Raw genomic sequence first — 27,631 nt, forward strand, 5'->3', positions numbered from 1 at the left:
ATAAGGGTGGCCTAACCTTAAGAAAAAAGCTAGCCTTTAAGGTAAGGAGCGAGACAAACACGCCACGAATTGAACACAACGACAGCCAAAGCCTCTTCATCCACAACTCACGTTCTTGACATATTTTAGTTAAGAGAGAGCTGCACTAAATTAGTTTGTATAAGCCACACAAGATAAGGTGGAGATATTTTTTTACAGGTAGTCTCGTGCGCGCGAATGACATAAACCTAGGGTCCTCTAAATGTTTTGCAGCGCGCCCTTTTATCTACAAACATTTCAAGAACCTCATTGTGCTTTAATTTGAACTTTTGTCCGCATTGTAATCTATCTACTTTTACTATCAGTATGATAAAATGCAAGGGTATTGTGTGAAATGTCAAGTGACGGTAAAAAAGTAAGATAGTTAGGTGAAAAAAAAACGGTAAATTTTAATTTTTTATTTGAACTTTAACAATTTGTTCAATCATAGTAACCTCTCTTTACGTAAAATAAAACTTCCTACATTAAAGTGTTGCATTTAAGAGTGACTTGAGCAAAAAAATGTCAAATAAACTCGAAAAATTGGACTTACAAATTTCTTAAGTAAAACACTTAAAGCCTTAAAGACATTTTGGCTGACATTTAATATCACATACTACATTTCTTCAATTTACAAAAACCTCAAATAATGTACAAAATCACAATATATAATGCATATTGAAATTGTTTAAGGAATAATGATTATTCCTAAAAGGAGTTAAGAATATTATTCATAATTTTAAAGAATTTTGTGAGATCTACGATAAACCATAATATTTTCTAAAAGTTATTTCTTATTATTAATAAAATATGTTCAACTTATTTAAGCTTTAACAAATGGATTTTGTTGAACTAAAGTTTAAAGATTAGTCCCGCTATATTGCGATTGATTTCAAGTAAACATTACTATTTGAAACATCTTTTGTGATATTTCACATGTCCATTTTCTTGTATACATTATATAAATAAAACCAAATGGAGATTAAAGAGTACATCATGTCTTATTTAACCACAAGTCCTGCTTAGCTACCATATCTTGTCTTTAAAAAAATAGCCATGACATGAGAATACTTGGGATGGTGGGACCACAAAGTGTTTTTAATTAAAAAGTACAGATTCTGGATCCTCATTTGCAAGTTGTTTGATGTGCCTTAGGACATCTTTCTTAGTAATTATTCCTAACAGTTTGCTGAAAGTATATTGATATTTTAAATACTTTATGTAAGAATAATATATGAAGAGGTTTGTAGTAGGTTGACTAAACATGTGAAATTTTAGTCATAAATCATTTAAGACTTTTGCATCCTAGGTAGTATGAACAAAAATCTGTTCAACTTGACTAGCCTTATATATTATTTTAGTCAAGGACTCAAGTGTCATATCTTAAGAAACCCATAAGCCAGAATTTCACTACACTATTCTGAAACATGAGGATCTTGTTTGATTCTTCTATTTGAGAGCTTTCCAGTTTAGTTAAAAGCCCTCTAATTTTTCCTACCCTATCTATATCCATGGGCTTTTGTAGTGGAACATTCCATGTGAAATCAACACACTCATTTAACCTGACCACCTCGGATTTTTACAAAGTTTTATTTAATTATCTCAAACGGTTTTCCAAATATGGCTATTTAAAGTTTAAAAAAAAAGGGTCAAAATCACATGACTTGTATATTTTCCAATCCTCATAGAAACCACCTTTTTAAAAAATAATTTATAACTATGAACCCCCCACTTTTCAATTTTGACAGTCACTGTATTTTTAAAAAGTTTTGATCATGCACTTTTTTTAAAATCAAATTAAAAAAAATTTGAACAAATTTGTATATTGTTGGAAAGGGCATACACAGCTGAGTAAAATAACAAATCTGTAGCTTAATTAGAACAGCTGCTATGAGGATTAGAAAATATACAAGTCATGTGATTTTGGCCCTTTTTTTAAACTTTAAATAGCCATATTTTGAAACCGTGTGAGATAATTAATTAAAACTTAGCATTTTTCTTCTTGTCCAGGGACATTAGGCCTATCTATATGCGAAATTCCATAAAAATCTGAGATGGTCAGGTAAAATGAGTGTGTTGATTTCACATGGAATAACCCTAGTAGATTATGCTAGCTGGCCGGAAATGTAGATTTAAGTTCTCAGATAAAACTAAATGCATTCATGGAGAGAAAAGTCAAATGATTTCATTTGTTCTAAAAAGAACTACCGTAAAGTATGTCTAATGGTAGTAAATTCCAACAAAATTTAAACATTGCTTACCCGTTATGAATTACAAGAGTTTGACGAAGACCCAGCTTTCTGAACATATCAATGACAGTCTCCATTGGAGTCTGGTCAGTTATAGTAATGGGTGCCTAGTTACATAGAAAAACCAGATTAACTAACTACTAATATGTTAGGCAAAATAACTTACCAAATCAAGAATTTTTCTTAGTTTAACCGGTGGAGGGCCACTCCAGGGGCTTGGAACATGTGGAACAAATAATACTCTAGACTGGCTATGAACGCCTTCTTGGGTTTTTTTGGCGTTTGCTTGTTCATTGAAAATTACATTTATTCCTTGAACATTTTCAAAAATTCAAAATTCAAAACTTACCCAATGCAAGGTTGAGATCCCTTCTAAGAACAAACCCAACTAAATATTGAGATTCCCTTGAAACAACCACAGGAAAACCATTATGATCAGTTGTTTTCAGGAGAAGGTCTAAATAGTTGGAAAAAAAAACTTTCAAGCAATAGTGCCTTTTGTAACAAGTATTGAATCTTTTACCTATGTCCTCCACCGTCATGCTATCTTGTGTAATTGCACATAATGGGCCTTCTGAGCGCCTGAAAGATTAGACAAAATTATGGGAAACACTGTTAAAGGCATATTTTGTCAATGACGAAACAACAGCAATAGCCTAATAGTTAGATTTTTGTCTCTCCACATATTTACAAGAAAGCCTTCTTGCACTTTATTTTTTAAATACAAAAAAAAACATACCGTGGCCTCATAACATCAGCAGCTAAAGTAGTGTGTGTAAATTCCTCTTTACTGTCCAAGAATGGGTAACCATTCAAATGAATGTGAGCATCATAGCTATTTTTCATTATTAAGTGTCAACAATGAAATGTCAGTATTTTCAAACACCATGGGCAGGAAGGTGGGGTAAAGCTTTTTACAAAATAATTATGACTATTGCTAAAACCTGTTTTCATGGTCAGTTTATCTCAATTTCATTGGTTAAAACTGATATTAAAATTGACTAGAAATTTGGGACACTGGTTAAAGCAAGGTCCTCTAAGTCACAATTACAATAAATTTCAAGCAATTAAAACCAACAACTAAGTTTTTAAATTAGAGGATACATTCCTTCTTTTCCCAATGCATCTCCAACCCATTTACTGGCCATTACGGCCGCCATGAGGGGTACAATGTAATTGACACTTCCCGTCAGCTCAAACATAATCACCACAAGCGATACTGATAAAAATGTAACGTTAGATATTTTCCTTAAGAATTTTTTTTACCCAAGTCTACCTGTCATTCTTGTAACACCACTCAAACAGGCAGCGGCACCAACCATGGCATAAAGACCTGGGGACATGCAACTTTCACCAGTCGAGCAGGCACCTTGAAATATCCACATTTCAGGGTAGTGGCTATAATATTAAATTTAAATGATGATTGCTCTGAAATTTGAATACCAAATACCTACAAGGCAATTTGTTCCATTATAATTCCCACAATTCTGCCCATGATGGCACCCATGGCCATACTTGGAATAAAAAGACCAGCTGGTACCTAAAGCCCACAACAATCGTTACACTTCTAAGAGCTAAATAAAGTAAATATTGAAAAATGTTCTGAAATGCTTTCTTACTTTGATACCAAATGTAAAAATAGTTATGACTAGTTTAAAGAACAAAGCTAAGATAAGAAGCCAGAGCGATTTGTAAACACCAGGTCCTGCTTCACCAATCTCTATTCGATTACTTGCGGTGGTATAGTTTCTGTTGTAGTTACTAAATAAACAACATTGCCTTATTCATTGAGTATTAAACTCTTCAAAAGAAGATAAATCAAGTTACCAAAGATCATTGTTATCCGCAATTCCACACTGACTGAAAAGAAGCTTAATCAGATCACCACTATTCATTCTCGTAAATACATTAGGATAGCTCAAAACTGCTGTTATAACGGTGATTGCCAAAACCTGAGTGGGAACAGCATATTATTATATAGAAATCTAATATTGTCGACCAGCAAGCTGAAAAATGACTTACTTCAGTTACGAGATATTGTCCCAGTTTAGACTCTTTACGGTACCTGCACCACCTAATATTCCATTTGATAAAAATGGAACCAACGACACCCTGAAACAATATAGCATACCTTATATATTATTTTCGAAATAAAGCATCCACAAAAATTCCTCACCCCCAAAATACCCAGCAATATGAACGGTGCTAATTCAATAAATATCCAAGGTCTGGCATACTCCACATAGAACATGACTAAATGCTCATTTCCAAAAGGATTTATTGACCGTAGAACAAAGGCAGCAACCAAGGCACAGAAAAACGAGCGCCACAATGTTTTTAATGGAAAATAGTAGCTGACCTATTTAAAATAAAAGTAAAGTCTCAGAATAAAATTACAAAAACTTAACAAATAAACGACTTTGAATTGACTCTAAAACTTACCTCTTCTAAGCTAAAGAGAACTCCTCCAATGGGAGCTCCAAAAGCTACAGAAACACCAGCGGCTGATGCTGCTGATAAAATCTGTTAATGAAACTGTGAATTAACCACCTTTTATTATAAAACTTATTAAAGTGAAACTAACCTCTCTTTTCTTGGCTTCATTTCGGCCATATTTAGGAAATAGGTAGGAGAAAATGTTGCCAATGCAACACGCAACGTGAACTAAAGGGCCTTCTTTCCCCAGACTTAATCCAGCCGCAACAGCGAGCATCATACAAACTGACTTAATAGTCAAAGTCCATTTGCCCAAGTAGCCACGAATAATAAAACCACTCAGGATTGTTTTTATCTATTTATCCGGAAATCAAATAAGTACTTTAATTTGATTTGGGATGACTAAAAACTCCTTAAATGTGTACCTCAGGAATTCCAGAGCCACTCGCGTATGGTGCAAAGGTTTTGACTAGCATAACTGCCAAAGATGCAAAAAGTAAGCTCCACAATATGTAGAAAAGGTATGATATGATGTACTCTCCTGCATCATCTTTCCAGAAGTAACCAAACACTTCAGGCCAAGTGTGCCACTTGAGAGGAAAAATAAATAATTAGGCAAATCCCAAACAATGAATGAAGAAGATTTTTACAAAATAAAAATCATCGTCATTTAAAGGGAAAAGTACTTGAGTGCAAGAGCCCCCTTCAAAAGTAGTGTCATTTGAAGACCAACAGCATTGTTCTCGATTAAGCCAGAATGCTTGTGGACAAATACCTTCTTTAAGGTCTTTCATCCAGCCAGCACCTATATCTATAATGCCAGCAACACTTCCTGCAAAGTTATTTCAAATCATTAAGTAAAATAAAAGAAAGCCCTCCAATACAAAACTAACCAGCTGCAAGTCCCACAAAGAGAACACAAAGCCAGCCAGACCATGCATCATGCGCTCCTCGTAGAAGATCACAGATGGACTCATTTTTCTTCTTTATTATATAACGATGTCTCATTCGATCTCTCGCAATGTCTCGTTGCCAATCAATTGTGTGAAAATCATCATACTGACCAATTCCGGGTGGCAAATCATCCATATCTTGGGGGCTCGCAGAGCCTGTTATAAAAACCAAATTTACCAAATAAGATGTTATTTAAATGTTTTTTCAAACAGATACCTGCAACTTTAACAATATCAAAATTTACTACATGATATGCAACATCTGATGTTTTATGATATTATACGGAAGTGAATGGCAGGGTTACTTTAAAGATAATATATTCTCTAGTCGCCCTTCCCCAAATGTTCCAATATTGTCCACTCCCCCTATACTTTTCCAGTACTGCTAGGTGTTTGTTGCGGTTCTTATTCCTACAATTGTTGGTGTCACCCGTAAAGAAAACGTTGGAGGTTATATTTCCTTTAAACCAAATAATCCATGTATAAATTTGGAGAATGAACAAGAATATATTTCTTTTTAATATGGTCATCAAAATTTATTCAATCAATCTAGTCTAAACGAACACATTCCTGAGTTTCTACATTGTGATAAAGTAAGCCTTTAAAAATAAGAGTATAAATAGCAAGTTTTAAAGATGTAATATTAAAAACTCTTAGGTTCTTAACCTGTATATACTTCTGGTAAGATGTACAACTACAAATCTAGAGAACATGGTTCTAAAGCAAGGCAAACTTATTGTGTTAGTAGTTTCAAGCATATTGATAAGCACGGTTACTAGCGCAAATTGCGAAATTTAAATTTCCCGCGGTTAATTTAATGCCCCCTCCCAAGACAATTTCATAAAGGTTACCCTTTAGTGATTATGAGCAGATGGAAATAAAATAAATACCTAGGCAAGCAATTTCTGGAAAGTCTTTCTGCCACCTTGACTCCATTTTCACGTACAAAACCTTAGTGATTATTCCAATGATATTTCAATAATAAACTAGAGGTAACCGGTAGTTTAAAGAAATCATCGTATCATTGAGAAAATACTAATTAAGCGCCTTAAAGTTTCCAGGCCTCTAAACTTCGAGGCTTTCGTAACTTTCTACTTGGAAGAAGCAAATTTATTGCAAAACGCGCAAAAACACCTCCTTTTTAAACTTGTTTAATAGTTCAGCTGATACTAAGCAAACGAAACTTATTTAACGGAAGTTTCGTCTAATACGTCGTACCAAGAAATGAAAAAGGCGACCTCTACATCCGAACTTCTACCGGAAACCAAGGCGTAGAATTTATTATAATTCTGATGATGAAAAAAAATACACCCTAAACAAAGAATCAAATTTCCCAATTAAAATGTGTCGTCGGGGGCGTACCCAAAAACATATTTTATTTAAATATTTTGTGGTCTAAGGTTTTGCAGTGAACACTGTGACTGTCCACGCCACCAGAGGTTTATAATATACAACCAACTTCATATTCCGCTTGCGTTAAAAAAATACTTTTAGCTTGTTCTGGGATATTGGAGTAGGGTAAGAAGAGCAACCCTATGACGTCATTATACTCTGATTCTATGGTGGGGAATAGTTCGAGTAGGGGTAAAAATGTTTTCCCTTAATGGCTGAACGTGGCCATTTTAGTAGATAAGCAAACTATTTCATCAACTAACTCTCTTTACACCTCCTTTTCAGAAGGAGGTGTAAAGAGTAGCCCTAAAATCCTGGAACAGACGAATAGTTTATGGCGTAGAGTAATTATAAGCCCCGAAACCGGCGAATAGTTCGGTTTAGGGTTAAAAGAGTACAGGCGAAAAGTTTTCACCAAATAGCTATAGAAATCACTTAAAGGGACTAGGAACTAAATCTAAAAATCTTCTGTTAACAACTTGGAGAAGGTGGTTCCCCTCCAGAAACACTTCTGCTTCAAGATAACAAGCTAGGTTTTAACGTAACTAGCGCCAAACTCCCCTAGCTTCTAAAAAGCTCCGTGCACTCACCCCTCTTTTGACTTCTAAAAAGCCCCGTACACTCACCCCTCTTTCGACTTCTAAAAAGCCCCGTGCACTCACCCCTCTTTTGACTTCTAAAAATCCCCGTTCATTCACCCCTCTTTTGACTTCTAATAAGCCCCGTGCACTCACCCCTCTTTTGACTTATAAAAAGTCCTGTGACGGAAGAGGAGGAACCAATGGACGCTTCAATAAAAGATACTCGGTTTCTACTCCCCTCTCCAAATTCATCTGGGAAGGAACTATTTCCGGTCGGTCGGTTAAACGGTTAGAATGGCTAGCCAAAAAGTCATATTTAAGCCAATTGGAGACGCGTTTTTGCCCTCATGAGAATTTTGCGTCAGATAAGAAACGCGTCGGCTCACGTGTATAAGGAACATACTAATGTTCATTTTCGATAATATATTTTAAGGTAAAATATATAGCCTAATGTTACTAAAACTAAGTATAAGAAGATAATAATATTATTATTATCATCCTCTTATGGTATAAATAATTAAAATTATATGTAATATTTTTATAATACCGGGCAATTTTAAAGCTTCCCATGGAGGCAGAGTTAATTCATTTCGTATAAAATTATCTTTTGGAAAAAAAATGAAAACTCATTCCTTTAGAACTAAACATATTACTTTTTCAGTACGGTATGCAACAAGTGTTTCCTTTAAACCAGGTAACTTTTTTGGCATGTTAAGGCTTAGCAAAAAACCGATGTTACGTTCGAGAAAGTTTCCAGCTTTCTAATATTTCAACAAGCACTATATAAATAATAACTTACGAGTCCTGGCTGTCGGAAATAGTACTTCTTGGAAATTTCTGGGAAGATGTTTTATTTAAGCGCCTATTGAAATTCGGTACGAAATTTTCAAATGATTACTCAACTATATTATCAAATTCAAATTCCCTGAACATTCTTAACAAAAAATTCGACGACGTTTAAAGGGAAACGTTTTTATAACATTTATATTTTACTTTTATTAGAAGTAAATGAATTTACTTCAGACTCCATTTTCATATAAAGATGACTCTCTAAGTTAGGGTTTACCGAAAAACATTTTTATTACAATGTTGAAGCCGGGTTATTGAGAGATAATTGTTGACCAGCCCCATAAAATTTGCCCTATTTAAATTGACCAGCTTCCCCGCATATCTGAAGGAGAGTGCTATCAGTACCATCGTGTTAAAATTTTTAACTAAATTCTCAGTCGTCCTGGACGATTCTGTCAGTGTAGATAGGTTTAATAATTTCGTAATTTTGAATTATTTTTATTATGTTATGACATAAAGAATGAAATTGATAATTTTAAGATAATCTCGAAGACCAAATAAGAGACAGACTTCATAGGTGTTTCCATTCAATAAAACAGTAATTTTAAGTATTCGCGACCGAAACGAGTCTAGGTAGCACTAGCTTCTCCGAGATAACGCCTATGATCCAGCGTCTGCTTCCGCCAAATTAAAAAGGCATAACAAGGTTTTTTATTAAATAAACTTATCAAAATATAAGCAAACGATGTAAAAATTACATTAAAATGCAAGTATCATTATTTATAAAGTCTAATTTACGTATAACGTTGAGGAAAAACTAATAGCGTCTGCTCTAGCCGCTACCTATCTAGATTTCAATAGCGAACCAAAGGGGGCGTAGCGATAGTTTTCGGTACCCAAAAAAATTTCTCAGGTGACGAACAGAATCGTTTGACAAATTTGGGCCAAAGGACATCGCACTTCTTCTATGGGATTTGGCTTTCGACCGATTTTTTTCAAATTGAAACATGTTGTTTAGTTTGATCAAAGGAGTAAAATTGTCCATTGCCATTTTTTCCTAGCTCCTATAGTTTGGCCAGTAGCAGCGGTCTAAAGTGGACGAAACATCCCGGCCCATATATTTCGTCTATACGTTCTAAAACGCCTCACTCGCCGGCGCTGAAGTGGAGGAAATTTAAAATTTTGATGACGTATTTTTAACTTCCTCTCCCATTCGCTCTTTTTACTTCGCCACAAGCTCTCATTAAAAATTATACCATGCTGACACACTTTTTGATCTTATGTCACTTTTGGTAATAATAATTTAAATTTAACAAGATGTCACTGACATTTCAGTACCTGGTTTTGGAAATAAGGTAACGAAACGCAAACACGTTCATTTCAATTAATTTTAGACAAACCGAATTATTCGAGTTACCTGGTTTTGGAAATAAGGTAGCGAAACGCGAACAAGTTAAAATATCACAATAATGCGTACGCGGGCTACGTGGTCCCGCGAATTGGCCAGAAATAAACTTAAAATTCTTAATATTTTATTTTGAGTACAGCAAATTTTTTAATACCATCATCTGGTACAATATTTTTTAATATAGAAAGTTGGTGCAAGGGTAAGCATCGTTTTGCGATACACATGTACTTAAATAATTTAAATAAATTAATATTAAGAAACGTACTGTCGCCATCTAGACCATTTCTAGGGTTTTATTGGTCCGGTATTTAATAGGAAAGGCGAGTGTTACAATATCTTTGTAATTAACGTATCCTTTTAAATCTCGAAGCCTATAAACACCTTGTTAAATGTTTGTCGGACTTATCCAACGGGATTTTTTCAATATCCCCAACAATGGTTTTTGAATTATCTCCGAAACGAATAAGCAGTTATGAAGCAGTTTGGTTACGGGACCAGGGCCGTGCTTAGGGAGTGGCGAGCAGGGCGGTCGCCGAGGGCCGCTAAAATTTTACCAAAGGGATGTATATGCCGGAGGGCCGCTACACTCAGTTTCGCCCATGCATTTCGCCCGGGGCCGCGAGACCTCTAAGCACGGCCCTGCGGGACCGGTTACGCGACGTTATAACTCTTATTACGATACAAACAAATTTCAAATACGGCGAAATATTAAGGTACCACCTGAACCTTCAAAAATTTACAATTAGTAGGTTGCTCGTGGGTGAGGCCTATTTTCGATGTCGTGGTAACGCGTTTATATCGGTCATGGCCATAGATATAGGAAACGTATATAAAGGTCTAGATAAAATATTTCAAAGGGAGTTAATACGGAGATGACAGCTAGCAGAAACGCGTAATTTCTGCAGGCTATCCTTATAAGACGCTATCTATCGGTAAGAAAGCTCGTGCTATCGTCGCGAGAGCCATTGTCTCCTGCTTAAAAATGATACTAAAAGTCACCAACAGATGGTGTCTAAAGATTAGGACCTGCGGAAAGGTCAAGCACTTAGTACTAAAATGCTAAGAGAGCTCGCGCTCTTGGTCACGTGCCTTCCTCGGTGTCTGCTAGGTGTCAATTCCGTATTTTATGTTAGGCTTAGACGCCCCGAAATTTATCTAGACCTTTATATACATTTCTTATATCTATGGTCATGGCTAGAAGACGGCCATGGTGGTCAAGTGATTAGTTGCCCAACGGGATCGCGCAATGTTTTACCTCGTGGTCTGTGACTTACACAGTTAAGGCGGAGCTTAGTTGCGACGTAGTCTAGATTATCTTTGGTCGCGACGAGAGCCTACAACGCTAAGAGCGAGCACCGAATACGGCATATTTTAAACAAATACACAATACTTTTCCAACATAAATTTGCATTTAACTAATGTTACACAGTAATAATAAAAAAATTATAATAAATTTAGAAACTTTCGACCCATCGTAATTTAAGGAAAAGAAGTACCACCACCAAAAAAGCTTGACACCCGGTCACGACTTTTTGAAATTCCGTCTAACTTCGAGATAATATTTAAAAAAAAAAATCGTCAAGGATTACCTTCTGTCAGCTTATCATACTCGGAATACTCCCTATCATGGAAGGACAAGTGATAGGCCTGCGAGTTATTGGCAGCATTTTCTCGGCCATTAGGCATGAACATATTGTCATCGTCGTCACCTGCGAGTCAATAATAGACAAAACCAGGGCAAAGGGCGGGAAACAAAAGGAAGACGGGAATATCAGGAAACATTCAAAAATCATGCAACTAAAAAGAAAAGTAAACAAAAAGAAAAAATGCTGGGTTGTGTTTACGAGCAGATTGTGGTTGGGTACTATATTGTTTATTCCCTCGAAAGGTTCTAATAGAAGTGAAATTAAATTAACATTGGGCCGAAAATAAAACTAAACTTAAGAGAGTTGTATCAAATCAGATTAATAGCGTTTTCCAGTTGGTTGCTTGAAATTCGCTTCGAATCTATCTCTGACGCCATAGATAGATAGATTAGAGCTAGGAGCAACAAACACAAGGAGAGCGCAACCCCTCAAAAGTCATTTTTCATGGTTAAACGCTGCCATCGGAAGGGGAAAATTCGGAAATTGTCTCCCCCCCTCCCCCCCGCCCGTAAAACGCTCCACATAAAGGTTCGTCCAACGAAATTTGTACACAACACTTCGTTAGCGTTCTCCTTGTGTTTGTTGCTCCTAGATTAGAGTAAAACCGCAAATGAAACATTCCATGAACATATTCTCGTTACTTTGTGGTTTTTCGTCTGCTAGTAATTTGAATTTTCGCGTCCCGGTCAGCCATTTTACCAATAAAATCTTAAAGGCCTAGTTTCACTTTGAATCTGGAAAAGCTACCCCTTCTGACCCCTCTATTCATCTTGGACGCACGGTGCCCGTCCCGCTCTCTCCAATTATCGGCTTATCTCTCCCGCCCTCTTTCGCGTTAACTGCACTACCAAATTAACTTGTCGCAAAGGATATAGCAATACGTGTACAAATAACATGATAACTTGTTAGCGCAGCCATATGCTGGGCAGGTTAAGATTTTCACTCCGTATTTCGCAAGGAGTGTAATCGGAAAAAGAAAGGGCGAGTCTAGATTGTAATATTGGGCGATAATTTTATATTCTTAGTTCTAAAATAAAACATGAAAATATATATGTTTTATTATTGGAATTTTACTTATTTTTTAATGTTTTCCGTTTGATATTTCGACGTATATAAGGATCATTTCCTAAAAATTTGGAATTTTAAAAATATTTTAATGTTTCACTATTAAATAAAATATCGTATTAAGATATTGAAAGGAACACAATTTGAATAGCAGCTAAATTTTATTTAATTAGTACAATGGGTTTACTACAATTATTCAATAAAAACATGTTAAAAATGACTGCCATTTGTGAGCCATATAGTCCACCCCGTCTTGATTAGGATACCTATTCCTTACACATTTTAAAACACATTTGGGCATAATTTGCCTCCGATGAAACACAGTGTTCAAATTGTTCCGGGTCAATTCTCTACTTTTACTACTTATACATAGCTAAGTATCTTGGATCGGTCCACGCATCGAGGTTGTACAACATTTTCCAAAAATGTTCTCCTTGCGCGACTGTTTCTACCACACGAAGGTCTTCCAGGTCCCATATATTCCTTCGGCCTGCTAGTTACGCGAGACAATAAATGGTGATATTCGCATTCATTGACTGAAACAAAACGAGTACATGAGTAAAAATGTTGCCTTTCACATGAAGCTAATACTTTGAAACTTCTTACCAAAGGAATCACAGTGGACTTCTATCGTTCCCCTGCTCAACAACCTCACTCGTTACGTGCGACAGAGCAGCGGGATACTCCACCATCGTCGCAATGACTCGGTCGAACCCAGCCCTCCCTCCTGTACACCAACATCGACTCGCTTAAGACGAAGCATTACGCACTCCGTGCTTACATTGATACACATCGTCCTTCATAGCGCTCACCAAAACCAAGCTAGATGCTACCATATCATAATTCGAGCTTTTTGGTCCTGACTTCGAGGTCTACAGGAAAGACAGGAACTTACACGGAGGTGGTGTTTGCCTGGCCGTCCACAAGGACCTCAAGTCCTACCCATTGAACCTGAAGACTGAAGTCGAAGCGGTCGCCGCCCGGGTGACCATCGGCTCCTCATACATTTATCGGCCACCGTCAGCCACCCTCACGTACACCAAGAGACTTAATTCCCTCCTTGGATCTCTTGCCGGGGAGAAATCCGATCTCATCATCACCGTCGACTTTAACTTTCCCAATATTGACTGGGTTATGCACACAAGTTCCACGTCAGTGGCAACGAGCTTTCTACATAATCTCCTGGTCTCTCACCTCAGCCAGCGTGTCACTGAGGCCACCAGGGTACGTGATTCTGCTGCCCACATCCTTGACTTCGTTCTAGTTTCCGATGACAACATTCTTGAAACTGTCGCCCATCTTCCGCACATCAGTGACCATGATTTTCTCCTGCTCAATATTCGTGGGGTCCGCCCCCTACCAAGGAATCCTCCTCGATCGGTCCCTGACTTCAACAAGGCCGACTTTGCGTCCACGACACGCTCGCTCTCTGATATCCACCTCCCCGATGCCACTTCTATTGAAGAGACGTGGAGCGCTTTCACCTCGGCCGTCAGGCAAGCGGTGACGGATCATGTTCCCATTAAGCATCTATCCTCCAGGAATAATCTCCCGTGGGTAGGCTCTTCCCTCGGACGTCTGATGCGCATCACAAAGCGTAGGTACAACCACTCCCGGAAGTACCCTTCTGCTGCCAATGTACAAGCCTTCAGTCGGCATCGTGCTATGGTCAAATTTGCACTCCGAGCTGCGCGCACCCATCATATTGACAAAGTAGCGTCGGATATCCCAACCCACAGGAAAAAGTTCTACCAGCTAGTCTCCAAGAAGGCGAAGTCAGTGGGAGTTCCCGATCTCTCCAGCTCTGGAACGACGTTCACCACAGCAGTAGACAAAGCCAATCTCCTGGCGTCTACCTTCCGGCGTATGATGTAGCCGTAGTTCCACTCTTGGCGCCTCTTGCGCCGCCCATCATATTCTCAGTCAAAGGAATACACCAGCTGTTAACCAAAGTCAAACCGCATAAAGCCCCTGGCCCTGATGGCATCCAGTCAATTGTAATGCGCCAGTGCGCCGATGCATTAGCGGCTCCGCTTGCGACTATCTTCCAGCTGTCTTATGACGCCGGTGCTATTCCGTGTGATTGGAGTCGGGCTAACGTCACGCCAATACGCGAGGGTGGAGATAAATCCGATCCTACTGAGTACCGCCCAATTGCTCTCCTGTCAATTGTTCTGAAAGTCGATGAGCATGTATGTGCGTCTGCCATTTCTACGCATTTCATCCAGCACAATCCGATGAATCCGTTCCAGCACGGCTTCAGGAGTGGCTTCAGCACCGAAACCCAGCTCCTTTGCTGCGTCGAGGATTGGACCTCTGGCCTTGAGCAGGCTGGCCGTGACGACATCATCTTCCTTGACTTCCGCAAAGCATTTGATTTGGTCCCCCACGAGCTTCTCAAGGCCAAGCTCCACTCCTATGGGGTCCGGGGTCACACGCTAAACTGGCTCTCTGCTTACCTTGAAAATAGGGAGTTTCGGGTTGTTCTGCCCGGTGCCACTTCCGATTGGCTCCCAGCATCGTCTGGGGTCCCACAGGGCTCGGTCCTGGGACCTCTCCTCTTCATCATCTACATCAATGACATTGGAGACAACGTCGTCTCTAAGATATATGTTTTTGCGGATGATGTAGCCCTCTCCAGGACGATCTTCTCGTCGCAAGACTGCAACACTATACCATCTAACCTAGATACAATTAGCAAGTGGAGTGACCAGTGGCTTCCGACGCAGTCGAAAAAATCCAGCGCCAAGCCCTCCGCTTCGCTGCCAGCGTTGTCTTCGCTTGGAGTACCTCCATGATGAGGGTTCTTCATAACTATAAGTGGAACACCATTACTGCGTGCCGCCGTCTGAAGAGGCTTGTCATTGTCAACTGTGTCGTGCATCGCGCTTCTGGTGCCCTTGCTCCACTTTCGACGGTCATTTACGATTGGCATCGCCTCCCCCGAGGGAATTGTGTAGCCACCATGGTCCTCCCGGGTTTCCGTCTCGCCGTTCGGAAACATTCGTTTCTCCCCTCCTCCGTCCAGGAGTGGAATTCCCTTCCGGAACACCTGAAGGACATTCCAAGTCGCGTGCAATTCCGGAAGGCACTTTCCTCGTTCATGGACCTGTACGAGTAATGCTTCCATGTCTCGACGTGATGGGTTTTTTAACCATTTGTTGAGCAAAAACCGAACTCAAGAACTCAAGAACTTGACGCTTCCATATTTATACGGCTTTCGCTTCCCAATTGCACCAGAGAATCAGTTCTTGAAATGACGTCGCGTACGAAGAATTTATGAGAGGTCGGAGAGGGTTTCTGCCTGGTCAGAAGAACCAGTTTTTCAATTAGTACAACACCATTCTTCTATATGCAATCGCCCATTAAAAATTTCAAATCACAAATATACGGGGCACGTCCTTGAAATGGTAATTCAATGCGACCGAAATCATAAAATTCTTATGTCGTCATCCGAAAAAGTTGGTAAACATTATTCCGCTAATATCAGTCTGTATTTAGGATTTTTATCAAGTGGAATGTTACAAAGTGTTAAAAAGGGCCGCAATCACAATAAAAAAAATTACCGCGCTTTCAAAAATTGGAAATGCAGGTGCTAACTGTCGGATAAGAGGGCACCTATTCGGAACCATTTGTACTAGGCCACGGCGAACTGTAATCCAAACCTCCAGCTTCTGCAAGAGAGGCTTGTGAACGTAGTTCGTCATTTCGAAAACGATCATTCTCTCTGCTTCCCCGGTTCTAAATGTAAGGCACGCGGTTATGTCCCCAAAGTGAAAATCCTAAAAGATAACAGAGCCGCAGATATGTTGGAAAAATTTATAAAACCGAGCACGGTATATAAAAATCCTAGTGACTTTACGAACGCAAGTGATACTTTTTACGTTGAATCATATAATAATGCATGTCTAATTTATCTCGATAAAAGAATTCGGTATGGAAAACAGACGTATTTTCGACGGTCGTTAGCAGTGTTGGACTGGAACAACCACGTTGGGAAATTACGAAAACAGTTACAGTCTGGGGGCAAAAACTACTACTACGCAAATAAAACTTTCGAATTCGTTCAAAGATGATTTGAAACCATTGTTTTGTGTAAAGTCGTATCTTTTAAAATACAATTAAAATTTAATTGTTCGAATAATATATAAAATGTAGGCACATTTCTGTCTAACCTTTGTTGTATATAAATAAAAAATAAATAGGTATTTTTATACGGGTTTTATTATTTGAATTTAGCTTTAAAATTTCTAAATCAACATATAATGAATATAATATGAATATAATATGAATATGAATATGAATATGAATATAATATGAATAGCTTATATAAAAAGGAATATGAAATACAGGAAAATAAGTAAAATTCGAATAATAAAATATATAGGTTCATGTTTTATTTTGGAACTAAGAATATAAAATTATCGCACAATGTTACGATCTAGACTCGCCCTTTCTTTTTCCGATTTCGCTCCTTGCGAAATACGGGGTGAAAATCTTAACCTGCCCAGCATATGGCTGCGCTAACAAGTTATCATGTTATTTGTACACGTATTGCAATATCCTTTGTGACAAGTTAATTTGGTAGTGCAGTTAAGGCGAAAGAGCGGGACGGTCACCGTGCGGCCGAGATGAATAGAGGGGTCAGAAGGGGTAGCCACATACCCGCCTGAACCCTTTTCTCCAGATTCAAAGTGAAACTAGGCCTTTAACGGAACCCGCAAAAATTTGATCGATCTCGATCCGTTGATCTGTCGAAATAGGAAGATCGGCTTTGGGCGATCTCGGAGCACCCGAGAGCAGGAAATGGTACACGCGAAACTTGATAGGAGCAGATCAAAGCACGCCAATGTAACATCAAATTTTGATAAGAGCGATATAGAGCGCTCGAGAGCAGTCAAATGGAAAACGCTATAAGATTTTTTTAATTAAAAGGTAATATCAGTCATAAATGAAAAAAATTAGCTCTGTTTAAAATTTTGATTATATTTTTTGAACCATAAGCACACTTCACACCAAAAACTTTAGAGAACATCTAAAAATTGGTAAGAGGGGACCTTCCCACGTTTAATAAAATGTTAACGATTGAGTAAAATAGCTAGTTGAAGCTTTATTACGAGACCTCAATGTCTACTATGAACCATTTAGGCCTCGAACGCTTGCACTAATTAAAGGAAGTATTAATTAAATAAATAAATCGTCTGCTAATACGCGCTACTTGTTTTCAACGTAACTAGCCCCAATCTTCCCTAGCCTCTATAAAACCGAATTTATTTAGCAAACACACAAACCGTTACTCCGATCCCCCTATCAGAAGATGTTGGTATTACAGCGATTGCGCATGTGCGAAGGTTTCACAAGGAGCTGCCATGTCTAAAATAGGGAGGTTCTAACTTCTACCTAACAGAATCGCTCCTTTTGCGTGATATCTTTGCGCATGGTTTCGCCCTAGTGGAAAGTTTCACCACTCAAACCTCAAAGCAGTGTTTCCACTGGAAACACTGCTTTGAGTGGTGACTGGCAATATAATTTTGACTCATAGAAGTGGTCACTTTATTCAGAACGTAGCCTTAGGTTAATGACAATATGCAATTTGTTTATTACATCCTTTAACCACAGTGAAGACAACATAAAATATTGAAATAACGCCATCCCGCAGTGAGTTCATGATTTCTTTTCAGTTTACATAAAGCGACGTATCGGCCAGCTCGAGAAGCTCATCTGCTGAGCAATAGCTTTGTGATTTATCGTGGGCTTAGCAGACGTCGTATTGTAATCTTGGATTAATAATTTGCCTATTTTATGGATAAACCTTAAAATAGACGATTTCAGCAACTCATGAAAATGAGTAGACGCGAATGTCTACGTTAGCTTTGAAAAATGTTTCTGACGTTAGGAGCGTCGGAAAAGCGGCATTCCGTTATTCGAAAAAGCAGACGACGAATAATCACAAAAAGGCATAAGCTTAAAGGGCAACGCAAGTGACCATGCAGGGGGGTAAATTATCTTATAGATAAAAAGAACGACTGCGCATGCGCTATCTGCCATAGCCTTTCCCTCTGTAAAAAAGCAGAACCATATTTGCATTCTTTAGTCGCGAAAATGGCCGAGGAAAGTGAAGTCTCCGTGCTTACCGACAAATCGGATCCTAAACTTCTACAAAATAAATGTAATAAAAAAAGATAAATATTCTGTCGGGGTATAATGATAGGGAAATTATTAAGGGAGACGGGATATCGGAGTGCGTGTGGTGTTGAATTTTCTTAATCCAATGTGAGGCTAGCGGCAGAGATTTACCGCGTCCAAGGCCTAACGTTTCAACTTCCATTATTAAAAATATTCAATTCACAAATAATTTTATTCCAAAACATTGTTAAATCGAAAATATCAAAGTCCAACTCTCGGAAACTAACCCAGTTCTTTTCTCCATAATAAATAAATTAAGTTAAGCCTAAATTCCTGGGTTCGTTGATTGCGAGCTAACTCAGCGAAGAAAATCGAAAAATTCGCGAATGAGAGCGAAATTGCGCCACGTGGCTACCCCAAGGAGAATAAGGCTTTCGCGCTGTATAAAATCATCCTTGGAAAACCTACTTACGGCTTGTTGAAGAAAACATAGTTCCCCCCTGCATGACCACTTGCGTTGCCCTTTAAGGAATTAATTTAAGTTACAGGAAGAGGTTTCGATTGAAATAATAAGTCAAATAACAGTTAAAACATTTTAAGTAATAATTAAGAGTTTAATTTGAATGGTCTTCACAATAGAAGTAACACAGATGGCGTTGTATTTCATTTCGCCAGATGTTAAAAAGTGAAAACGATTTTGCTCAACAAACGTGGGGGAAACGTAGACATTCGTGTTAACGGATTTTTATGAAATGCTGCATTTGTCTATTTCTAGATTTCCTGACCAGTGAAAGAATGACGTTTAGAAGAGGGAACGATATGGCACAGGCCGTAATAGTGGCCTCATCCCTGGTCTTGTCCCCTTGGACGACCCCTCCACCCCTAAAATTCGATTAGCCCCATTTATAGCAACATATTTTTCTATCAAGTATACCAAGTTTTAATGCTCTAACTTAAACAACACCCGATGTAGCACATAAAACACTATGCCTTGACTGTTTTGTATAATGTACTGCAGTTAGTCATAAACATGTTACTTAATTTTTATACAGGGTGTTTCAAAAGGTTATGCAAAAATTTTAAGAAGTTGAAGGGGGTGAGTAGAGAAGTATACCTGTTTTTCCCCCATTTTCCTATGATTAGTTAAAAGAGCCCAAGAGAGCTTCAAAATGTCGCTTACTAGCCCCTGGAAGTAGGCTGCAACAAGCACAAAACCAAGCAGCAGGGAAATGTAAACATTAAGGTTTGGGTTCGTGTTATAGGTAAAAAAGGACTTTGTAAACAAATCGAGGTAACCAGCGTAAAAAAAATAAACTTTAAATACTGTTTATTAATAAGTCCCTGCTACTTGGTTTTGCGCTTGTTGCAGCCTACTTCCAGGGGCTAGTAGGCTACACTTTGAAGCTCTCTGGCGCTCTTAACTCATCATAGGAATATGGGGGGAAAACAGGCATACATCTCCATTCACCCCCTACAACTCTTTTTTCACATTTTGGCATAACCTTTTGAAACACCCTTTATATCATGTTTAATATTCCAAGTCGACTAAAAAATCACTTCCATAATCCATCTCAAGTTGAGGGTGAAATATTTTCTATGAATTGATGTGTCACTAACATAGATTGTTTCAGAAATAAGATTAATATTGTACCATGAGTTATCAATATTTCCTATTGATGGATCATTAAAATTTTTATGGCAAATATATAAAATTTTGACCATTTGGTTACCCAAATATCAGGCGCACCTAGTCTTAACATCACCACAGCTAGAATGTCTGATGAAAAATGTAGCGATTTATCCAGTAAATTTAAGCCTATATTATTAATCCAAGATGTAATCACCTTCGATCACGTACACCAGAGGCTAATTATGAAGTTGCTAATCCTTTTAGTAATTTTCTAGTGGTGAAGGAAGGTGGTAGTAAGAAATATGCAAGATGCAGTTATTAATAACTTTTATTTTTTAAATCTTGTGGAAATTGCTCTTCTTCAGAGTTTTTCCAAAAAACATATATTTATCCCCAGTAGTATTGACTATCTTGGCGCTGGTATTATTACTACAGTCCTTGATTTTTGACCCTGCAGGTATTAATCAAATATAACATACCCTTTAGGCTTATGTCCATCTATTAATGAGTTTATAATACACAAACACTAAACTTCTCTATGGAAAAGTTCTTTACTCTGCAGCGCAATCACATGAAAATTTGTCATTGCAGTTGCTACAATGATAGAATTACCGTAAAAATGATAAGAAATATCTAAATTATCTCCAATGCCATTTAATCAGTTATTATCTTAAATGGAAATAAGAATGTCCTATTACGACAGAGATAATTCTCAAAACCGTACAACCAGGGTAAAAGTAGTGTTTGGTTGTTAAAAATACACACTACAGTAACAATTAAGGCTAAATATGAATAATACTGTAAATGAAAAAACACTGGTGGTAAAATTTTCCTAATTACTCTGCACTACAAAATGTATGGAAAGTAGGGTAAACAGAGACTTGAGATCCTAATAATGCCGATTTATCATTACTACTTGATAAAAAAAACACCAAAACTGACCTGCAAAACTTTGGTCCATAGAAGAGTCGTCACCCCCATTGGGAGCATTAATGTCAATCATATCGTCGTCACTACTATTGGAACGTCCGTGAAATGTGGTTGCTTGATTTGGTGTATGTTTCGGTGATTGGTTGGTGTCAATCGTTTGACTGACTGTTCCAGTCACCGAAGAACTATTAACTACCGAACCAGTCTCTGGTCCATTCACTGCTTTATAGACAGTATGGTTGCTGCTTAACATACTAGCTGCCACATGCCGACGATGAGTGACTAAGGCATCAGTCTCCATTACAATATAAAATCTAATTGAAAAAGAAGTATGGTTAACATAATCAAGGTTAAAAATTAGGGTTTCGCTGAACAAAACTGCCATATTCATTTGAGAAAACTACATTGAAGATGCCATATTAGAAACCAAATAAGGTACTAAAATAATGGTTAAACTAACCAACTATTTCATTTAATCATTAATATTTACATTAATTTCATTTACAATTAAGTCAATTTACCTATTATATACTTCGTAATTTGTTCATGCACGACATATTGCCGAGGCTAAAGAGCCGACCACTAAGTTGGCAACGCCAACGGGCGACTGTAATTAATAAGAAACATTATCTCACCATCTTTTATATCCGGGCTTCGTCGTTTATTAGACTTACTTCGCTGAGTTTTTACGTTAATATTTTAAAAAGTAATTTTTAATTTTTAGATAATCGTGGTTTATTTTTTTTTATATTTATTTACGAAGGTAATACGCACTAAGCCTACGCTCGAGATTACAGTCAAGGTCCGTCGAGAAAATAAACTATTGGGTAACAGTAACTACTGACATAGACAAATAATGAATTTCAACCAGGACAACTAACAAGCCCAAATTATAGCCAAGCGCAGAGCCGCAGACAAGAAACTAGGAGGAGAGATAAGTTATTTGAACTTCTAGACCGCTCAAGATTCTCTCCGAATCCGAATCTGACGAAAATGATTTCAGATTAAAAGATAAATTATGGTGTATATTTCGAAGATTCGAGCTCTGGAGCTTTAAATTGAACACGCGTAAATTGGTCTAATCAAATTCGAGCATGCAAATGGAACGTAAAAATAATGGTGATCGAGGCGATCTCGAGCGCTATTAATGAATAGGTGTTTCTATAAAATACGGGAGATCCCACCGAGGGTCCATCTCTTGGTTAGGCTTTCTCGAGTAGATTGAAGCTCTTGCATGGTAAATCGGGAGTGCATCGAGTCGTTTACCAATTAGGAAGTGGGATGGTGTGAGCGGAGAGAGATCATCTTGGCTGTTGGAATCGTACGTAATTGGACGGGAATTGATTACCGATTCGGCTTCTGCAACTGCGGTTTCCATTTCCTCGTACGTCAGCAATGATCGTCCTAGAATTTTCTTTAAACAACTTTTCATAGTTCTTACGATTCTCTCCCACCTACTATAAACCTCCACTTAATCCCTTTCTCTCCAAAGTAGTTCTTGAGTTCATCAGTTACCACAAATTTCCACAATTTCGACAACTCCTGATCGGCCTTTTTGAACGTTTTGGCGTTGTCCGAGAGGAAGAGAGAACACACTCCCCGTCGTGCTATGAACCTTCGTAGAACCATTAAAAAATTATCTGTACTTTGACTCGACACCAACTCTAAGTGTACGGCTCTTGTAGTGGTACACGTAAAAAGTGCAATGTACCCTTTAGTTTGAAAGTAAGACTTCTTCGTTACGTCATACGTTTTCAGCAGAAATGGTCCAGCAAAATCGACGTCCGTACTTTCAAATGGTGCGCCAGGGTTGATTCGCTCTGGTGGTAACGGTGTAGTTTGTGGTTCGATAGGTTTCGAATTTTCTCTCTTACAGACTCGGCACTGATACAGCAGTTTCTTGACTGTTTGTCTCGCTTTGGGAATCCAGAACCGGTTACGAAGGTTGGCCATCGTAGCTGAAACTTTCATGTGCATGACTTCTTGATTGGCTCTGGTGATGACTATAAGTGAGTGAATGGATGCGATGCTGGAAGGATAATCGGATGTCTCTCATCTGGTGATAAGTCAGCAAACTGAAGACGTCCTGCTAGTCTTATGATTCCTTCTTTATCTAGAAATGGCTTGAAATCCAAAATTAAAGAGTCTTTAGGAAGAGCTACTTTGTTTTCGAGAGCCGATATTTCTTTGGAAAATATCTCCCCTTGAGTCTTCTTTATCCAATAATTTTCACCTGCTTCGAGCTCCTCTGGTGTCAATGGATCGACGGTTCGTTTTTTATAGTTCTTAAAATTCTGGACAGCTCTCAATACCCAGGCTATTATTCTGATAGGACGCTTGAATTTACTGTAGTTGGAAATCGTCAGTAAAGGTGAGCTGTTTTCAGTGTTCACGTGAAAGACTTCTGTAGTGTCTGTAGATGCCCTCTTTTCGATGTCAGTTTCGTCTTTCTCTTCAGGTAATAGTTCTCTATTAGCTTGCTTTGGCCATGAAGATCGAGATTCCTTCAGGAAAGAAGGTCCACTCCACCACAGTTGACTTTCTATGAGATCGCCAACTGATAGTCCCCGTGTCAAGAGATCTGACGGATTGATTTTTCCTGGTACATGATTCCACAGCTTCGGCTCATATGCTTCTTGGATTTGACTGGTCCGGTTACTGATAAATGGCTTCCAAATCTTTGTGACGCCTTTAATCCAGGATTACAATGGTAGAATCGGTCCAGAAGTGCAGTGATGGACTTTCGTCTTCGAAATACTTCTTGACTGTGGACATCAATTTGGTTCCAACGATAGCTCCCAGGAGTTCCAGACGAGGAATGGTTAGTTTATTCAGTGGAGCTACTCGACATTTGGAAGCTACCAACGTTACAGTTATTCGTTCATTTGATTTTACTATACGTACATAGATTGCTGCACCATACGCTCGTTCACTGGCGTCAGTAAAGCAGTGGAGTTCTACCTTTTCTACGATTACTTCTAACCCATAGGCTCTTGGAATTTTTAGTTCGGATAGCCTCGATAACTCTAGACACCAGGATTCCCAACGGATTTTGAGATCTTCGGGTATAATGTCTTCTCAGTGTTTAGTTCTTTGCCAAAGTTCTTGAAATAAACATTTAATTCTGATGGTGAAGGGACTCAGGAAACCAACCGGATCGAAAACTCGGGACGAAGCCTGGAGAATGAACCTTTTGGTGTCTTTTCGTTAACACAAGAATTCCAATAGGGCTGAGACATCAAATCGAAATACGTCACGGTTGGGTTGCCATGCGATACCTAGGACCTTCAAAGAGACATCTTCGGGCATTAGACTTTTCACGGTTTCGTTGAGAGTTCCACGTAACTGTTTCGTAAGCCATTCAGAGTTAGACTGGAATTTTCGAAGAGGCAATCCTGCTTTTTGCAGCGCAGTTATGGCTTCCTTGGCAACATCCAAAGCTTCATGTTCGTCTTTGGCTCCACCAAGTACATCGTCGACGTACAAGGAGTTGGTTAAAAGATCGTAAGCCTTAGGATATTTTTCCTTACATTTTTCCATATGGTGACTGATTGTTTGGGCCAAAAGGTACGGATTTGTGTTGATATCAAACAAAACTCTGGTCATTCGTAATACTATGATTTCTTCTTTCGCTGGATCTAGCTGACAATTTTGGACCCAGAGAAACCTCGTTACATCTCGGTCTTCTTCATTCAGTCCCACCTGGAGAAAGGCTTTTTCCACGTCAGCGGTGAAAACAACGTTGTATTTTCGAAATTTAAGAAGGAGGCCCAATAGATCGACATTGAGACTTGGTCCGGGATGTAAGCAATTGTTGAGTGACAGCGATCCGATAGAGTGAGCTGAACCGTCAAATACGACTCGTATCTTGGTTGTTGAACGTTCAAGCTTGATTACTTCTCTGTGTGGAACATAGATATAGGAAACGTATATAAAGGTCTAGATAAAATATTTCAAAGGGAGTGGATACGGAGGTGACAGCTAGCAGAAACGCGTAATTTCTGCAGGCTATCCTTATAAGGCGCTATCTCTCGGTAAGAAAGCTCGTGCTATCGTCGCTAGAGCCATTGTCTCCTGCTTAAAAATTATACTAAAAGTCACCAACAGATGGTGTCTAAAGATTAGGACCTGCGGAAAGGTCAAGCACTTAGTACTAAAATGCTAAGAGAGCTCACGCTTTTGGTCACGTGCCTTCCTCGGTGTCTGCTAGGTGTCAATTCCGTATTTTATGTTAGGCTTAGACGCCCCGAAATTTATCTAGACCTTTATATACATTTCTTATATCTATGGTGTGGAAGGTAGAATGTTCTTCCTGGTGTCTCGTTATCAGGAGCTCGTTCTGCAATACCATTGGAAAGGTGAGATTCAATTATTTCGTTATATTTTGCAAACATCATCGGATCCTTGCGGAATTTCTTTAGTTGATATTGAAAGCTTCGAAATGCGACATTATAGTTGTTATTTTTCAATGAGACCAACTGAATAGCGTTGCCCATTGAACTTGATCTTTGATTTGAATTGCTCCCTCAGTGACTCATAGATGTCGGATTTATCGTTGCACGTCTCCCCAATACCCAAGGTATCCAAATCCCAGAATGCTTTCAGGTTTTCGGAAATGCGTTCTTCTTCATCTGGTCCCTGGACGGAAGTTGAATGTATAGAGATATTATAAACTGCGTTACTTTCCTCCCTTGTTGTTTTCGGGTCTGATGATCCAAGAAGAGACTAGCCAAGTCGAGTATCGATGACCATCAGTGATGAATTGATCCTCTCTATCTTTCCTCGCACTATCTGCCAGTAAAAGTCAGCTCCGACAAGAGTGATATTTCCTTGCTAGGCTCATTTACTCCCGGAAGGACATCAGCCAATTGTAAACATTTTCTATTCGCGAATTCGATTACTTCTGGGCTAGGGAGACTTAGAATAGTTCCTGATATTTTTGGCGTCTCTAGCGCATCCATCGTTGTGGTCTGGGAATTGTGGAAATTTCCAAGTTCGAACTGGACTCTTTGGCGTTCGACTCTTTGTACATTAGCTCCAAATGCTTGAATATTAAGTTTTTCTTTACCCATACATGGTAGACCCAGTTTAAAAGAAACGCTTTCTAGTAGGAACGTGCGATGGCTTCCCGAGTCCAGTAGGACTCTTACGACTATTACTTTGTTCTTGTGAAGTACTCTGGCCCAAGCGGATTGGAGATAAATGACATTACTCGGACGTTTATTGCGTATAGTGGACATCAAATTGGTAGACGTCAGTGGCGTAGCCAGGGGAGGGGCACAGGGGCACATGCCCCCCCCCCCAAACGTATGGTCGTACGTACAAATATTTTTATTTTTTTACTTTTTTTCAATGGTGTGTCCCCCCCCCCCCCCGAAACAAAATCCTGGCTACTATACTGGTAGACGTGTAATCGGTTTACCCTTCAGACTCAGGAGGCTTTGCTTTTTCGACATCTGGATACTACTTCTCGCATAGAACTTGATTGTGCCGCTGTCCACAATTTGAGCACGTGACTGCTTTCGTTCGACAAAACCGGGCTTTATGACCCTTTCGAAGACAAACATAACACTTCGATTCGTTCTTCAGGATCTCTCTTCTCTGTGATACTGTCAATGCTTTACACGATTCTATGGAATGACCACCTTGCCAGAAAATACACTTCAAGTCTTTTGAATTGTTTACAGGCTGGACTGTCGTATTGAAAGCGGATGTTGATGGTAGCGGGTTCTTCTTACTTGATAATATCTCGAAGAATTTCTGGGTCTGTCCTTAAGATCTCGTTCCGGTGGTGGATGAGTCTTTTTCAATTTCACCATTCGCTCTCGACTTTCCACTTCGTCTTGAAGAAAGTTCATTAGACCGCTGATTTTCAGGACATCGTCTTTTCTAGTGGCTTGTGAGTATCGAAACACCATGTCTGTTGGTAGAAGTTCGGTGACAACTGGGATGATGAAACTTCCGTATGCTTCTGGATCCAAATCTTAAGACTCCAGACTCTTCACACTGATGTTCAAGGAATCGAAGAATCTTCATAGCTCTTTCGCGTCCGAAGATCGTCTTACTGGTTCCAAGTCTCTGATTTTCTGCGGTTGCGTTTGGATCTGAGAATGTCTGCTGCCGAATCTTTTCTCCAGGAGGTCGATGGCCGTTTGGTAATTCTCGCCGGTGAACTGTAATCCAGCGATGCTCATTAGGGTAGTTCCACCAAGGTAACTTTTCAAGTAGCTGAATTTGTCGCCTTCAGATATACTTTGATTGTCGTGAATCGTTGAATGGTACTGCAGCCAGAATTCTGGCCACTTGGATTCGTCTTCTCCGGTAAACTTTTCTATATTGATTCGTGGAAGTTTGATAGACGGAAGTGATACGCTTTCTCTCGAACTCCTTCGACCAGGAACTGCAGAT

At 38.8% G+C, this 27,631-nt stretch overlaps 4 protein-coding genes across 7 annotated transcripts in view; all 4 read right to left on the reverse strand.

Moving 5' to 3' along the window:
• Positions 1–436: 436 nt before the first annotated feature.
• ClC-c (chloride channel protein 3) lies at positions 437–22,012 on the reverse strand. Of its 4 annotated transcripts, none has more exons than XM_090172901.1 (21): positions 21,859–22,012; positions 21,236–21,537; positions 11,416–11,535; positions 5,597–5,812; positions 5,390–5,535; positions 5,129–5,293; positions 4,852–5,058; positions 4,710–4,790; positions 4,444–4,626; positions 4,290–4,379; positions 4,095–4,219; positions 3,887–4,028; positions 3,722–3,807; positions 3,544–3,665; positions 3,372–3,486; positions 3,007–3,102; positions 2,791–2,849; positions 2,617–2,724; positions 2,434–2,552; positions 2,280–2,374; positions 437–1,207 (listed from the first exon to the last, which is right to left on the reverse strand). In XM_090172901.1, exons 2-21 carry the CDS (start codon positions 21,522–21,524, stop codon positions 1,117–1,119), a joined length of 2,655 nt encoding a protein of 884 aa, XP_090029027.1. In that variant the 5' UTR covers positions 21,525–21,537; positions 21,859–22,012; the 3' UTR covers positions 437–1,116. The 4 variants fall into 4 exon arrangements, with proteins under 4 accessions (XP_090029027.1, XP_090029025.1, XP_090029028.1 ...); XM_090172899.1 differs by lacking the exon at positions 21,859–22,012 and adding an exon at positions 21,745–21,830 and having other exon boundaries at positions 438–1,207; XM_090172902.1 differs by lacking the exons at positions 11,416–11,535; positions 21,859–22,012 and adding an exon at positions 21,745–21,830 and having other exon boundaries at positions 438–1,207.
• Positions 22,013–22,660: 648 nt separating this feature from the next.
• LOC149948085 (uncharacterized) lies at positions 22,661–23,200 on the reverse strand. Its single transcript, XM_090171012.1, has one exon. The coding sequence runs from the start codon at positions 23,198–23,200 to the stop codon at positions 22,661–22,663; it is 540 nt and encodes a 179-aa protein (XP_090027138.1).
• A 26-nt stretch (positions 23,201–23,226) lies between these two features.
• LOC149948086 (uncharacterized) lies at positions 23,227–27,141 on the reverse strand. Its single transcript, XM_090171013.1, has 5 exons — positions 26,962–27,141; positions 25,725–25,861; positions 24,502–25,124; positions 23,965–24,081; positions 23,227–23,912 (listed from the first exon to the last, which is right to left on the reverse strand). The coding sequence occupies exons 1-5, from the start codon at positions 27,139–27,141 to the stop codon at positions 23,227–23,229; spliced, it is 1,743 nt and encodes a 580-aa protein (XP_090027139.1).
• Positions 27,142–27,255: 114 nt separating this feature from the next.
• LOC149948087 (uncharacterized) overlaps positions 27,256–27,631 on the reverse strand; it is an 890-nt gene continuing 514 nt past the window's right edge. Inside the window, exon 2 of the mRNA XM_090171014.1 lies at positions 27,256–27,623. Within this exon, the coding sequence (XP_090027140.1) occupies positions 27,256–27,623 (368 nt within the window). The remainder of the gene's footprint in view (positions 27,624–27,631) is intronic.

This window comes from Leiobunum rupestre, chromosome 4 (assembly GCF_980474605.1).
Source record: "Leiobunum rupestre chromosome 4, qqLeiRupe1.1.hap1, whole genome shotgun sequence".
Lineage (NCBI taxonomy): Eukaryota > Metazoa > Arthropoda > Arachnida > Opiliones > Sclerosomatidae > Leiobunum > Leiobunum rupestre.